General features: G+C 47.5%; 1 protein-coding gene across 1 annotated transcript in view; it reads left to right on the forward strand.

The window, feature by feature from the left end:
• The window catches only part of CNTN6 (contactin 6), a 165699-nt gene that overhangs the window by 48413 nt on the left and 99976 nt on the right, over positions 1–17310 (forward strand). Inside the window, 1 exon segment of the mRNA XM_036333342.1 lies at positions 12813–12939. Within this exon segment, the coding sequence (XP_036189235.1) occupies positions 12813–12939 (127 nt within the window).

The raw sequence follows: 17310 nt of genomic DNA on the forward strand, positions 1-17310 counted from the left end.
CATTGTCTTCTCCCAGAGTGACAAATGAAGCCAGCCTGGCATTCCCACACATGAGCGATCAGTAGCTATATGGGCCAAGATCAGGGTGGGGGGGAGACGATGAGCATCTTCCTTCCCAGTTTTCCAGGAGCTCCTGGAGTTCAAGGACTTGGCACTGACTTTGTTCCCAGAGAGCTGGAGGAGGACCTCGTGGAGGGCGGGCAGTAGCGTTTTCCGAGGTCACCGTGGGCCTTTACTCATTTCATTCTGAGCAAGTCTTGTGGAGTTCTTACTAATTGAAAATGGGAGCATAATCCTAGAGGAGGACGCAAAGTCCACAGAGTGGGGATTCTTAGTGTAAAACACAGCAAGCGCTCACTTGTCTCCTGTGGCCACTTTGCCTGGTTTTCTTTGTTCTTAATCTCAAAAACATGTAGCTCCCACACGAACTGTGCATGTGTGTAGCCTCTGTCCCACATCTCCTGTGGATGAGATAACAGGAAATTGATGAGATATGCCCGAATGCGTGTGGCATCCAATTGTACTTCAGTCCCAGCTCTGCACGTGGAATCTGACAGGAATGTGGATCGTGCATCTGTGAAAATTTGTTCTTGCGTGTGTAATGGTGGTGCCTGGACGGTGTCACGTCTTCCTTCACAAGTCGGGACCTGGAGAAGTGGATGCCTGGCATCGCTGTCCGAGGCGCGGCTGAGAGCAGGGCCACGGGAGCCACATGTCCAATGCGGTCTCAGAAAATCCTTTTACTTTCGCTGCACTGTTGTGTCACTTCCTGAACATTGTTAGTGTGATTTTCACAGGCACGCTCCCTTTTTTTCTTTCGTGGGTGAGCTAAAGCTGTGATTTTTAAAAAGGCCAAGATGGAATATCCTACATGCACAGGCACTGACTTTAAAAGGCCCATGGCCTGCTGCTGGCGTCATGTTGAAATGTGTCGTCCTCAGAGAAGGAGGGTCTTTCTCACAGAAGGAGCGTCCTAAGCACAGGAAGGTAGGGATGTCATAATCAGAGGAGAGCAAGTCAAGAAACTGTGAGTCTGACCATAGAAGGTGGTACCTTCTTCTATGAGAAGGCAGTGCCATCCATTTATTCAGAAAGATGCTGCGGCTTAGTATTGATCATCAGCCAGTTGGTAATTTTAAATGTAGGAAAAATACCACGTGGAAATTTAAATTGAAGATGTGGGTTGGTCAGAGGAGGTGTGCCAGGCACTGAGTCACGGTCCTATTTTTTCCTCAGTGGTTAGTTAAGCATCAAGCTGCTTTGTTTCACAAGGACCAGTATGTTGATTGTATAACTGGGTTTGTGGTTTTTGGTTCTCAGTGTTACTTATTTTTGTCCTGCTCAGGGTTGGTTGCTTAATCTGTGAGGCCAGGGAACACTGGCCATATAAGGGCCTCTGGTTCACCTCCCTGTCTAAGTGCCATTTATCCACAATCAACCTACACACACACACTCACACAGACACTCACACACACACATCCACACACATCCACACACTCACACACACACACTCACACACACACTCACACACACACTCACACACACACTCATACACACACACACTCACTCACACACACACACTCTCACACACACTCACACACACACTCATACACACACACTCACACACACACTCATACACACACACACTCACTCACACATACACTCATACATACACACTCATACACACACTCAGAACCACTCACACACACACACTCACACACACATTCACACACATTCACACACACACACTCACACATTCATACACACACACACACTCACTCATACATACACTCTCACACATACACTCACTCACAAACACACACAAACTCACACACACACACACATATTCACACACACTCACACACACACACACACTCACACATGTAAAATCCTTAATGATGACCCAACAGCCCAAGGTGAAGAGTTAAGCCATGCTCACCAGCAACTGAGAGCAGCAGCCGCACCTCAGGGAGGGAAGGACCCGCCTTCAGATCTCGGGGGCTCATCTGTCCTCTCAGAACCAAGGGCCCTGTTCCCATTTCCTCGCCTGTGTGTTCCCCCTGCTCCCAGACTTCAAAGGAGGCATTTCTTTCTACACTCCACCCCCCAGCAAGAAGGGGACTTGATATAGAAAACATGGAACAATCACATGTTTCTATGCCTGCTAATGGAATTAGCAAGAATTGAATCCCTTTGGAATTGACAGAAGTTGATAGGGTAATGACATTTTTTAAAGTTTACATTTTAATAACATTAGAAAAATTTTAAAAGATGACTGGATGTACAGAATGAACCACCTCATTGTACATTTGGTCGTCCTATGGCCTCTGAGGACTGGATTTTGGTTAAAAATACAAATAAATCGATTGAACTTTTAAAAATGCTTTTGATTAAAATCGGAAATGACTCTACATTGTAATATCAAAAATTAATCTTGTCAATGAGCAAGATGAATAATGGTCACAAATACAGTTAGACGTATCCACATAAATGTAGAAAAAGGGAGCATCCAGTTACCTCTGAGAAAGCAGTGGGCTTCCTCCCATGAACGCTGCCTGCCAGTACACACACACACACACACACACACACACACGCAAGCACGCATGCACGCACATTTCTGGATGCCCTTCTTCGCAGTCAGCATGGTCTACCTTGCTTAGCATAAATATACAGGTTTGACCACAGCTGACCTCTAAGCCCTAGAACAGAGATCCTCAAACTTTTTAAACGGGGCCAGTTCACTGTCCCTCAGACATTCCACACATGCGCACTGCGGGTCCTGGACAAGTTGGCTGCTAAGCAGGATAGCAGCGGCGGCAAAAACACCCGGTGGGCCGGATAAACGTTTTCGGCGGGCCGCACATGGCCCGCGGGCCGTAGTTTGAGGACCCCTGCCCTAAGTCAGGGCTTGTCTGCATCTGGGAAAGTACCTGCCTCACTCACCTGTCTATCCCGCTTCCACTCAATAAATTGCCCTTTAACGAATGAATATATGAACTAACCCGCCCACCAGTCGTAGACTTTAGAGCAGGAGACTCACATCATCTCAGCCTGAGCTGATGGTATATTGTCTCCTCTGAGTTGACTCCAACCTGTATTGGGCACCGGCTGCAGGGGGCCGTTTGAGGGACCTCTGAACTCACTGGGAAGAATCTGTGACGGAGTAATAGCACTGCCAAACCAACAGAACAGGAAGTAGGCCACCAACTCCGCCATCAAGTAACCCCCCACCCAGGTCACAATAAAACAGCACGGAGGCTCCTCAAAAACTTAAAAATAGAACTAACTACCCTACAACCCAGCAATTCCATTTGCGGGTATCTACCTAAAGAAAACAAAAAACCCCACTTATTTAAAAATCTGCTTGCACCTCTATGTTAATCCTGGCATTACTGACAATTGCCAAGGTATGAAGGGAACCCAATTGCCCATCAATAGACCAGCATATAAAGAAGAAGTGGCACCATTGTGCAATGGAATATTACTCGACCATGAAAAAGAAGGAAACCCTGCCAGGTGTGACAACATGCATGAGGGCATTATGCTTAGTGAAATAAGTTAGACAGAGAGAGACAAATAATGTATTTTTTCACTTATATGCGGAATCTAAAGAGCAAAATAACGAACAAAACAGAAACAGACTCATCGATACAGAGACCATACCGGTGGTTTTCAGTGGAGGCTGAGGGGACGCTGAGAAGGTGAAGGAGATTAAGAGATACACACTTACAGTCATAAAATAATGTCACAGGGTGTCAAGCACAGCCTAGGGAACAGAGTCAATAACGTCGCAATAACTCTGCACGGTGACAGATGGCACTTGGCTTGTCACCGTGATCACATCCAAAGGTGGGTTGGTGTCCAGCCACTGTGTTGTACGCCTAACGCTAATATGTGTTGTGTGTCAACTGTGCTTTAATAAAAATATAGACTTTGATGTCAGAAACAGAGCTTCCAGGCTCAGCTCTACCATTTGCTGTCACTTACCCTGTCAACACTCCCCTTGCTCAGCAAGGCAAAAATGGGATCACCGTGGTGCCTTCTTCGGTGCCTTCTTCGCGGGGTGCGTCGAACCACTGCACACAACGGGAAATCTGCAAAGCTCACACAGGAAGCTGTCCATGTGCGATTCTGAGGAGTGTTGCTCTGGTGTTTCCCTTCTGCTGGATCACATTTGTAAAGTCCTTTTCCTCTCGGGGCCTCCATTTTCTTCTCAAGCCCATGGTTCATCGCGATACTCCAGTGGGTTTCGTCTGTTAGACACACGTATGGTCAGTGCTCTGCTCATCCCCAGGTCGAAAGCATCGTCCGGCCTTCCCATGGCACTCGCATCAAAAAGTCAATGCAGCATTAACATCCAGTAAAATACAGTGATTGCGAGTGCGAGTGTTCCGTTCAATGAGTTTTAATGATTGTACTCGCCAGGAAGCCACCACTCACAACTAGATATAAACATTTCCGTCGCCCCAGGAAGTTTCTCATGTCCTTTTTCAATTAAATAAATAAATAAAGGAATGCCTCAGAAATACGTGTCCTCCTGCAGAAGCTCCCTGCAACCCTTATCTATGCTTCATTTTGCCAACCTGGGCTCCAACCAGGGCGTGGCCATCACCTGCCTCCTGCACTCAGCTCAGCAGAAAGTACAGCAAAGAGGGGAGAACCATGAACCCAGAAACACTACGGAGGCGACTTAAGATCAGCCGACCCGGGCAAGCACGGCCCCCAGACAGTTTGACGGTGGACATCTGTGCCTTATGAGGCATCTTCTAAGTTTGCTGATGACTTAGGAAAGGAGGGCCATCTCTCACAGAAGTAGGGGTGCCCAGGCTCATCTGGGAATGCGGGTGCCACACTGGGCATCTGCCCCTCTGTGGAATGAGGGTCTGGCCTCTCTCAGCACCCAATGGGCCAGGTCTTTAAGGAGGAGCCCTTGCTAAGCAAATGTATGCGACATTTGCATATCAAACAGAAAAATAGACAGGGTGCCCCCCCCCCAAATGTACACATACTTGGAATAATTATAAAGGCAGTGTTTGCATGTCAACTCCTTCTCACACTTCCAGTGGCATTTGAGGATGAATTTCCTTTGTTCAAAGCTTAGTCTGGCTGAAAAGAAAGAAGCATCAATAGAGCTACTGGCTGTTCAGGTGTGCACATGTGTTTTGGGGGCACCTTGTATGAGTTTGTACTCGTGAATTTGCTATGTCATTATCGAGATGGCTGTTTTTCAGATATTGTTTTTATTATAGTGATTGCTTTTCTTTGCAGTGACCAGGTTCCTCACATGCATTATGCAGGATGCTGCCTCCTCAGCCTGCATTCCCCATCATCTCCCCCGAGAGGGGCTCGCTTGGCTCCTGCCCATGAAGGGTTAACACCCTGTCCATCCGAGCATCTGTTTATGGAACATGCACATCTGTGCTTGATGCATAACAGGCCCTGTTTTCACCACCCATTGTCACCGCATCGGGGGTGAAGCGACCCACGGGACACGTGCCCCACTCCCTGCGTCCTGCCAGCTGACCCAGTGGATTCCTGCATCGATCCCGCCTTCTCATGCTCTGTATTTCTGGTGCTTTGCCATCCGGGACCTGGCTGACCTTGGAGAGACTGACCCTCCAGGGCAGCCAATTCCCAAGGTCAGGAGAGGACTCGCTGAGCGTCTTTCACAGCAAACCAACCAGTCCAGGGCCAATTCCCCCTGTGCCCTCCTCATAGGCCCTATGTGCTGTTAGACATGCGAGTCACTCATGGTAACATGGACCTGGGGAGGCACTGAGCCTTCGGTGGGACCCACCCCACCGAAGCACCTGCTGTTTCCAGACCTGTTTGGGCTCATTTTTCTAGACACCCGGCTGCTTCACAGGTGGTTGGTTTGATTCATTATATGTTGGACCTCACTCTCCTCACCGCTAAGATAATCTTACCTCCACGTTGCTGGGGACACATCCCTGCAACATCCTGTGTTCTACCCAAGGGCCTACCCGTTATTTCAGCCCCTGGAGAAGGTGGTTTTGCCTGAGGCAGCATGAGAGGTTGGCACCCAACTCAGCAGCTCATTCCTCTTTCCAGCCTGAAGCGTGCTCATCGTCATAAAGCAACGAGGCACATGAAAGGTTAGGTTCTGACGGCCCCATCTCATTATTGTTGATGCAAAACTGCCAGTTAATTTGCTTGTGGTTATGGAAATCTCTCCTTTAACCTTGGCGCCTCCATCAGAAAAAATTGGTTGCAGTGGCGGGCATTGCGTAACAGCAGCTGGCACTTGCTGGGGCTAAACAGCACCCAGGAAGCAAGTATCTTCTTCTTTCTTTAGTGATTGCCGCCGAAATGCTCCCTGGAAGGTGGTGCGGGCAACCCCTAGCACGCGGGCTGGGCGGCCACCGTGCGCTCACATGAGAGTGGAGGCTCCGCATCAGGTACCGGGGTCTCCCTGGAACCTCAGACAAACAGTGGGGCTGCTCTGCTCCAAAGGGCGGGCGAGGGAAGGGAGATGTCACTTTCTTCTTTTCAGACCCAGGAGAAGGACGGGATTGTGTTTGCTCTGTGTCCTGCTGTAACCCTGTCTCTAAAAGTGACTGGTACCCAGAAGCTCTCGGAAATATTTCTTGATGATCTAAAAAAGTGCCGTGCTGACGATAAACTCACATGACTCATGCAAAGCCCTTAGACCTGGGACATGGTAGCTCTCAGTAAGTATCCATTTAAAAAACATACAGTTAAGACACAAATAGGTTAAACTCTTTATATTCAATGAAGAGTTGGGTGATGATTTTTTTTTTTGCTTGTTCTTTAATACATTTTTATTGATTTCAGAGAGGAAGGGAGAGGGAGAGAGTGATAGAAACATCAATGAGAGAGAATCATTGATCAGCTGCCTCCTGCATGCCCCACACTGGGGATCAAGCCCACAACCTGGGCATGTGCCCTGACTGGGAATCGAACCATGACCTCCTGGTTCCTGGGTCAGTGCTGAACCATTGAGCCACACTGGCTGGGCTGGTGATGGGTTTTTACAGGAAATTCATTAGTTATAATATTAGAATCTGATCTGTATTGTCATTTATTTATTTGTTCCTTAAATATGAATCAAGAAATTATCACTATTGCAGGTCTTGGGGATTCATAGGGAAACAGGAATAGCCAAAAGGAAAGAACACCTATGAGCCTTTCTGGCAGCCCAGGCAGGGCCTTTCCCATACGTCTGTGAGGCCTCAGGGCCCCGGGAGAAGAATCCGCAGGACACTGATGAAATCAGGGCGCATGCTGAGATCATTAGCTTCATTACTCGACTTTCCCCATTGTTTAATCTGCCAGACTCTCTACAACTCAAAAGAGACAAAAGCATTGTCTTGGAGATAAGAGGTTATTCAGACCCCCCTCCTGACCGCCCCCCACGGCCTTAGAGAATCTCCCCACCAGCGGTTCTGGGTTAGAAGCATAATTGGCTCTGAGTCACGTCAGAGCCATTGACCGTGGACACGGATGGCAGCAGCATCCGTCAGCCGGGAAGAGCCGGGTCCTGCTCTCAGCTCTCCGACTCATCCCGGGCTGGTCATTAAGGATGCTGAGGCAGCTCCCGGCTAATTGGACCATTGTCTCTGCAACCTCATCCATTTTCTGGCTGCGAGAAGGGTAGAGGCGCCCGCCGTCCCCAGCACAGCCCTGGGGCCTTGCTAATCAGCCTTGGTGATTGGCTGGGGGGCCGCTGCTTGAACTGTTCAAGCCACTCTCGGTGAGAGGTTATGCGGGGTGGACGTTTTATCTCCCAGTCAATTACAGTTCATGAAAGCTGAAAAGCTCCTAAAATTAAAAAAATGCCGCATTTACAGCACTTCCTGATGCAAGTGCATCACACCCACACACATACACCAATGCAGGCACGCACATGCGCACCCCACCACATGATAAAGTAGAGAAACGTGTGCTTACGGAGGGAAGGTCACGTGGTGATAAAGAGCGTGTCCTGGCTAGTGTGTCTCAGTGGTTGAGCATGGACCTATGAACCAGGAGATCACAGTTCGATTCCCTGTCAGGGCACAGGCCTGGGTTATGGGCTCAATTAAGACAGCCCAATGGAGGGCGTGCGGGAGGCAGCTGATCAATGATTCTCTCTCATCCTTGATGTTTCTATCACTCTCTCCCTCTCCCTTCCTCTCTGAAATCAATAAAAATATATTTTAAAAAAAGAGAGAGCTTGCCTGGCCGGCGTGGCTCAGTGGTTAAGTGTCGACGTATGAACCAGGAGGTCACGGTTTGATACCCAGTCAGTGCACAAGCCTGGCTTGCAGGCTCATCCCCAGTGTGGGGTGTGCAGGAGGCAGCCAATCAATGATTTCTCTCTCATTTTTGATGTTTCTATCTCTCTATCCCTCTCCCTTTCCCTCTGAAATCAATAAAAAACATATTTAAGAAAATAATAAAGGGACAAGTTTAAATCTGTTCATTTCGTTTTTCACAAATACCCCGTATCAGAAAATGTAAGACTCCGATCTGCCTCTAATTCTGGAGTAATGCACTGGGCCTTCCTGAAACTACTTTCTCTTCCCTGGAAATTAGATGGTATCTCCCTCGGGGATTTTTTTTTTTTTTTGTGACTTGCTTGGAAGACAAAGGGAAATGAGAGAGAGAGAGAGAGAGAGAGAGAGAGAGAGAGAGAGAGAGAGAAAGAGAGAGAGAGAGAATTGATTATCTCGCTGGAACCTAACTGCAGGGCAGACATCCCTGCCCTGAGCCTGGGTGGGGCTTGGACAAGCTATAGTAAAGCAGGTGGCCTGGAAACAGAGGCAGAGGCCAGCACTAGAAGACACAGCCAGCAGGAGAGGCAGGGCTCTGGGGTGCACTGTGTGGGGAGCTCCCTGGACCCAAACCTGGCTGAGGACCGGCGGCGGGGACACCACCCACAGTACACCCTGGAGCAAACACTGACCTTCCCTAAGCTTGAATCAGGTCAGCTACACAGCTCGCAGCTGTGCTGGTGCAGAAAACCGATGTCCCCGAGCTTTCTGACAGTGTAGGCGAAGCCAGGAAATTCTGTGATGCTTCACTAGCTTCATTCCAGCCCGAGAATCATCTAACAGCTCACCACGAGACCCAACAATGAACCGACAAGCTAGACTTTTCACTGCTATGAATCAGGCTTTAAGGTGTTGAGAACTAGGAATTGCCTGGCTGGCATGGTTCAGTGGATGAGCTTTGACCTATGAACCAGAAGGTCACAGTTCGATTCCTGGTCAGGGCACATGCCCGGGTTGTGGGCTTGATCCCCAGTAGGGGACCTGCAGGAGGCAGCCGATCCATGACTCTCTCTCATCATTGATGTTTCTATCTCCTCTCCCTCTCCCTTCCTCTCTGAAATCAATAAAAATATATTTTAAACGTATCCAGGAATAAATAAGATACCAACAGGTCATATCTCACCACCACCAAGCTATTGAGTCTTCCCTAGTGAGCCAGTGAGTTAGAGAATGCCTGATTCTATTAGCCTTAAATTCATCAATTAAATGAGATTGGAAATGTGTGTCTCACCAAAGGGACCGCAGGGATTTCATCTCTTAATTGGTGCTTGTAATGTCCTTTGAAAACCACAAATCACCTTCCAAATATAAGGCATCACTCAGTCCGGTTCCACTCCCGACTTAGAGGACACGAAGCCTGCAAGCTCTTCCTGTGCTGGGAAGGAAGGAAAGGCAATGAATAACGTCTGTGGAGTGCCTGCCATGTGCAGGGCCCTGTGCTCTGTTCTTAATATGCACGACTTCATCCAGAATTTCTCTTCTGTGGGGAGGAGCGTAATTGGAAATTTTAAAGTTGTAGCAAATGTGCAAAAAAGAACAGACAAGCCATTCAGGCCATCATAAATTATATTACCATGTCAACATATTTGCTTCTAATTTCTTTCCATAATTAAAAAAAAAAATCAGTTGTTTTATTTAACACTAGAGGCCCGGTGCACAAATTCGAACCAGTGGGGTACCTCGGTCTGGCCTGCAGGATCGGGCCAAAACCGGCTCTCTGACATCCCCTGAGTGGTCCTGGATTGCGAGAAGGCACAGGCCAGGCCAAAGAACCCCACTGGTGCACGATCGGGGGGAGGGAGGGATGCAGGAGGTTGGCCAGCCAGGGAGGGACCACAGGAAGGCTCCAGGGCATATCCAGGCCATCTTGCTTAGTCCCAATTGGCCAGACTCCAGCAGCAAGCTGACCTACCAGTTGGAGTGTCTCCCCCCTGGAGATCAGTGCATGTCATAGTGAGCAGTTGAGCAGCCTTAGCATATCATTAGCATATTACACTTTGACTGGTTGAACAGAGGACCAGACCACCAGACACTTAGCATATTAGGCTTTTATTATATAGGATAGGACAATGTGTGTTAATTTTCCATTCAAACTATGGAAAGATAGCAAAAAAATAATAATTACCCAGATTTAATGATTTTTATCATAAAAATTATTAAAATTAGGTAATATTGCAGCCATCTTTCTGTGCATATAAATATAGAGAAGGTAGATTAACATGTAGACAGATTAATGCATAGACAGAGAAGAATACTTTCATTAAAATGGGATCATACCATAGATCTACAATATTGCAATTAAATTTTAAGTTGAAATAAGTAAAAATAAAGAGAATTTTGAACTTTGAATAAATGATTTAAGACCAAAAAAAACTTTTTCTACTATAAGATTCCCCTCAGGTTTTATAAAAAATTCACTAAGTAACACTAAGAGGTCAGAATGCTTATGCTTCAAAAGTTACATCTATAATAATAAAAGCATAATATGCTAATTAGACTGGACATCCTTCCAGATGAAGCTGGGGCTGCGAGGGAAGCCTGAGTCCTGGGTGCCAGAGGGAAGCCAGTGCCGGCAGCTGGGGAAAGGAAGGCCTGCTCTTGCATGAATTTTGTGCATCGGGCCTCTAGTGTATATATAAAAAGCTTATGTTTTTAATGTATATGTATATTATATGTATATGTAAATGTATGTGTATATAATTACCTATGGACTGTGAAAGATAATATTGACACTCACATTTCTCACTACCCATTCCTCATTTTTGTATTTACATTGGTGTTTTCATGTTTTCCAAGTTCACAGCATTTGTACCCTGTTCCACAACTGAAACCAACATGTGTTCATTGTCTATGTAGATGTAGTCTGTGTGCATCCTGTTTCTCCTTCATTCTTGAGGCCTGAGAGCTTAGCTGATGGACTTCAGTGTCAGGTCATTTCTTCCAGAACAGACATTTAGGTTCCATCCCCTGAGAGTTTTCCTTTCTCTGGGATGAATGTTGAGTGTCATTCTGTTCAAAAGACATCAGGGTGGGAGGTGACAGTCCTGTGACCCTTTCCCTCAGGGTACCGTGGACTCCTCCTCACTGTCTCCTGGTCAGGATGCTCCTGTGAGTAAATCAGCCAGTAATCTCATTTTTTCAGCCTTTTATTTTTTAAGAATATTTTTTATTGATTTCAGAGAGGAAGAGAGAGGGAGAGAGAGATAGAAACATCATTGATGAGAGAGAATTATTGATCAGCTGCCCGCTGCACACCCCACACTGGGGATCAAGCTGGCATGTGCCCTGACCTGGAATCGAACAGTGACCTCCTGGCTCATCGGTCGACGCTCAACCACTGAGCCCCCGGCGGGCTTCAGTCTGTTATATGACTTGCTGTTTCAGTCTCGTCTCCAAAAGTGTTTCTCAGCTTGAGGGCCAGCAGTCAGCCAGCAGGAGCCGCTCTGAGGGCCCTGGAGGGTGTGTTCCATCCACTCCCAGGGACCCTTCCAGCTCAGTGACACCAAGGATCGTCACACGGGTCATCTTCTGTCTTCTTCATTCATTGCCTTTCCTTCAAGTGCTTTATTATCTGTGTTTTTCAACTGCATTCATTATAATGATCTCAAATTACCCTTTTATGTCAGTAATTTGACTTTCAGTAGTCATCTATTTGGTTGCTTGCCTATCCTAATTGATTTATTAGTTCTTTAAAGATGTGGTTGCATTTGTAGTTTGTCTCCTTACATTTGCAACCTCCTAATTTATCTGATTTTATTGTTTATTTTTTATATTGATATTATGTTATTTTTTCTTTTTTACTTTTCTTTAAAAAAAAAAAGCTTTATGTGTCTACAGCACGAAACAAATTAGAAAAATTCCCTAGGATTCCTGGAGCTGTTTTCCTCCGGGCGGGTACTTGTCTAGCCTGGCACGCCCTGCTTCCATGGTCATTGAGATGAAACCTTTGGCTGTGAAGGGTTTCATTAGGGAAAATGGTGACATGGGGCTGGAAGACTAGATGCTGGTGCCGGGTCGGCATTCATTTCCTGATGTGGGTGGCTTTGTTGTGGTTATGCACAGGACTATCCTCGCAGGACATGTAAGCCGATTGATTTGGGAGGATGGACATCAGTTTGCAAAATTACTCTAAATGGTTCAAGACACTCCTTTACCAGTGGTTCTCAACCTTCTGGCCCTTTAAATACAGTTCCTCATGTTGGGATCCAACCATAAAATTATTTCCGTTGCTACTTCATAACTGTAATGTTGCTACTGTGATGAATCGTCATGTAAATATCTGATATGCAGGATGGTCTTAGGCGACCCCTGTGAAAGGGCCGTTCGACCGCCAAGGGGTCGCGACCCACAGGTTGAGAACCGCTGCTTTGCACTGTTCTCGCAGTGCTGTGTGTTTGAGACCCTTCCAAGTACGTGCCCTTCGTTGCGTGTGTGTTGACCCGGCATCCCGGGGCCTGGGGCCTCGCCGAGAGCAGGCGCGGGTTCTCACCGGGCGGGACTCCTTTCTTCCTCCAGGTGACGGTCCTTTCAGCCGCCCCGTCTTCACGCAGGAGCCCCAGGACGTCACGCTCCCTTTGGCTTCGTCACAGTCGGAAGTCACCCTGCGCTGCGCCGCCAACGGTTACCCTCCACCCCATTTCAGGTACCGTCCTGCCTCTCGTCTCGGCACCACGCGTTTCCTCTTTGTCTCCAGGTAAAACACACCCAGGAAAGGGCTCAGAGCGCCCTCCGTGCGGCCTGCGGCTCCCTGAGTTTGACGCGGGTGTCCCGCTGTGGCCGCCCCAGGACGATGCCTTGTCCCCCGAGGTTCCCACGCTCCAGGCAGCAAGTGCCCCGCCCTCCGGCAGCCACGGCTCGGACTCTGTTTATGGATCAGATTTGCTTAGAAGAGTTACTCTTGACATTGTTGCCATGCAGTGTCGTGTTGAGGTTAGAACTGAAAGAAAAACAGAAAAGGGGAAAAGAAAGAGGAGGAAGGGAGGAAGAACAGGAAGGAGGGAGGGAAGGAAGGAAGGAAGGAAGGAAGGAAGGAAGGAAGGAAGGAAGGAAGGGAGGGAGGGAGGGAGGGAGGGAGGGAGGGAGAGAGGGAGGGAGGAGGGAGGGAGGAGGGGAGGGAGGGAGGGAGGGGGGAGGGAGGGAGGGAGGGAGGGGGGAAGGGGGAGGGAGGGAGGGAGGGAGGGAGGAGGGAGGGAGGGAGGGACAGAGGAGGGAGGGAGGGGGGAGGGAGGAAGGGGAGGGGGGAGGGAGGGGGAGGGAGGGAGGAGGGGGGAGGGAGGAAGGGAGGGAGGGAGGGAGGGAGGGGGGAGGAGGAAGGGAGGGAGGGGGGAGGGAGGGAGGGAGGGGGGAGGGAGGGAGGAGGGAGGGGGGAGGGAGGGAGGAAGGGGAGGGAGGAGGGAGGGAGGAGGGAGGATGGGGGAGGAAGGAATAGAGGGAGGGAGGAAGGAAGGAGGAAGGAAGGAAGGAGGGAGGGAGGGAGGGAGGGAGGGAGGGAGGGAGGGAGGGAGGGAGGAAGGAAGGAATAGAGGGAGGGAGGGAGGAAACATAGAAGGACAGAAAATAAGAGGAGGATTAAAGGAAAAGACAGGAAGGAAAGGAAGAGATGTTTCCTAAACTGGAGAGACCACAGAGCTGGCCCATTCTGCACCCCGTCCCAGGGTGAGGCTACTGCCTCCACTGCCCGACACATGATGGGGATGAAGACAGTAAAGGTTCCCCTCAAAGCAGTTAATCAAGATGGAAACTTCCCTGTACCTGATAAATTCCTGTGACCCCACGGCTGGGCCCCCTCAACCCAAGAGCACTGTTTTTAGAGAATGTCTAAAAGACAGCTATGCGCCTTCTGAGGCAGCACAACACTTTCATTCTGGGCAAAGACGAGAAACCGTTGTTGTTTCTCACATAGAACCTGTGAACAATGGGGAGGAGGGGTCAGTAATGATTTTGTTCTTATAAGGTTGCAGGAAAGGCAGAATTTGATCCTCATTGTGGATGGAATTCACAAATATTAAAGTATATGCACGTATATAGTATGCTTGTGTAAATAATAATGATATTTGGTTGGTGAGAATTGCATATGCAGAGTGAATATAGGAAAAGACAGAATAAATATTAGTATGACTCTTGTAACATTGGGTTTGAAAAGCACTTTTCAAAAATCATAATTTTTATCAGGGAAGTTGAATAAACACACAGAAAGTAATGATTTCAGCCCATTAGGGCAAAATAAACTGTTTTTGCCTACTTTTGATGTTGCATTAAAAATGCCATATTTATATGTATAACTACTTTGATCTTAAAATTATGTAGATTAATTACCTAAATGACTCAACTGCACAAAGATAAAGAAAGACAACTGTCGCTTATATTTTTTTGAGCTAATTTCTGCATCTTTTCTTTTCAATAACAAAAGAGTTGAAAGGTGATGTCTCGTCACGTAATTCTTATTCACTGACCCAGGCTGCCTGTCCTTGCACCCCCACAACAATGAGCCCAGCTGTAGGTGAAAAATCACTCACTTAACAAATGGATTTTGTACTGTTGGTTGATTTTTTAAAATAATGAACTGTCTTATTTAATTTAACATGTGGTTAAATTTATAAATATCTGACTAACACATTTTTCATTTCACCTAATACTTAAAGTTGTAATTTTATTTTTGAGAGCTAATTTGATTGCTCATAAGAGTTGGTAGCGTTTGTTAAAGAAGGAAAAGAATATGTGAGTCCCTATAAGATGAGTCCCTATTGGCTAAGCACAAGAAGCAATCTATCAACCAATCAGCTACTTATATAAGATATCTATTGGTTTACTACAGGCAGAAAAAATATAAAACAATGGCTCTCAAGATAATTCACCAATTAGTTTCATCAATAAAGAAATACACAGAAAGAAGAGACTAAAAATCCCAGGATTGTTAAATGGCTTTTGTTTCTAGGATACTTGTAACTTAGGAGGCTAAAGACAGGCAATTTAGTTCCAACCCCATAACCTGGTTGGCGCATCTCTAATATTATGGCATAAACCACTAGTAGGCAAGAGGCTTTGAAAGGAGGGAGGAAAGAAGGGAGGAAAGAAGGGATTCGGAGTGCTGAAATGTCAGGCTCAGACCCAAATTCCTTGATAATAAAGCAAAGGGCAGAGGCGTCTCAGATAATGCCCATTGGCGACAGAATGTGAAGCTGTTTCAATCTGACCCTTTCTAACTTAAATGTGATAGCAACAAACTCACTATAACCACATTCGCCTTAGACTGTGTGTGTGAGATGGAGGAAAATCTTTAGGGTTCAGGTCCTCACATTATCTGAGGGCACGTGGATATAGTGGGAAGCCGTCCGAGAGAGGTGTTGTCTTGGAATGAAGAAGGGCGGCGATGCTAGTCCCCACTCTGTCATCCTGTGTGTGACCTTGTGAGATCTTGGAAGAATCATTCCTCTTCCCTGGCACCTGCTTCCTTATCCAGTTGATTTTGAGATCTGTGGATATTTTATTTTATTTCTTTAGTAAATTCCCTTTAGCAAATTAAATCTCATGGGGAAATCAAGCGGTATGTAAAGCAGAACTTTGGAACTAGTGTAAAAACAGCTTGTCTAGAGTCACTTCAAATAGAATAAAAGCACCGTTACAAACGAGATCCCGGGAAAGGAAGAAGACGCAGACGTGTCAGGCAAGTTGGGACAGAAGCGCCCCCATGGAAAGATCCCTCTGTTTTCTAACAACAGGGGGGACGGGGGCATGAAAGCCTAGCCAGGGGGCTTTGCAAAGGGAAGGAGCATGGGGTCCCCAAAGATGGCACGTGGGCGGGATGGCTTATCCCTAGAAAGTCTAGGATGACCTGAGAGCAGCAAGCTGAGTCCCGGCTCAGAGGACGCATTGCATTTGGAAAAGTGAGGCGACACAGAAGAGGTTTCTACATGGGCCACATACACGCTCATCAGAGACAGGTCTTTGAAGGTCATCGAGGGTGTGCCCCACCTGCTCTGGGCCTGGTCACCGCAGGAGGCTCCTCTCTCCAGCTCTGCCTGCCCCGCCTGGTCACAGCGGCACTCCGGAGTCCGGACGGGGCCCAGATTTGGAGTAAACCACACCAGTGCTCCCCCGGCTTCTCTCCTTCTCAGCTCCCTCCGCCCCCCCCGTGACCCCTAAAGCCCCAGGCGATGAAACAGGAGGGATGTTACTGTGCAAATTTTAGAAGTGATGGAGATGACTTCTGCAGAAATTGGATGACTTGTCCAATGATACACTAGACCGAAGGTTCTTCCCACAAGGCAGTGCTGTCAAAGGTACTAGTAGGGCACATGGCCCCCACCCCGCTAGGCTGCTCACCACCTAGATCAGGGGTCCTCAAACTACAGCCCACGGGCCACATGCAAATACAAATATTGTATTTGTTCCCGTTTTGTTTTTTTACTTCAAAATAAGATATGTGCAGTGTGCATAGGAATTTGTTCATAGTTTTTTTTTAAACTATAGTCCGGCCCTCCAGCGGTCTGAGGGACAGTGAACGGGCCCTCTGTTTACAAAGTTTGAGGACCCCTGGCCTAGATTGTGGGGTTCTCTTCAGAGGTGCAGGGATGAGCCCAGAAACAGGCACTTCGTGTACTTCTAAAGCAGGGGTGGGGAACCTTTCTCTGCCAAGGGTCATTTGGATATTTATAACATCATTTGCGGGCCATACACAATTCTCCACTTAAAAATTTGCCAAACATTTTTAAATTGATCATTTGGTCAAACATTTAATGAACTCGCCCCTAATGCCTTAGCAGGGCCAGATCCAGTGACTTCTCTGGTCTTATACAGACTACAGTCTGGTCTGTAGGCCAGACGTTCCCCACCCCTGTTCTAAAGCAAGGCCCAGTTTTGAAACATACATGCACACATACACATGCCCCCACCCCCCCCACACGCATGCACACACACATGCACATACTATATGCACACACACGCACCCACCCACTTATAAACACACACACGCACACACTTGCATTATGGAAGGAAACAGAAAGACGTGGCCGCC

This window comes from Myotis myotis, unplaced genomic scaffold, assembly GCF_014108235.1.
Source record: "Myotis myotis isolate mMyoMyo1 unplaced genomic scaffold, mMyoMyo1.p scaffold_m19_p_13, whole genome shotgun sequence".
Lineage (NCBI taxonomy): Eukaryota > Metazoa > Chordata > Mammalia > Chiroptera > Vespertilionidae > Myotis > Myotis myotis.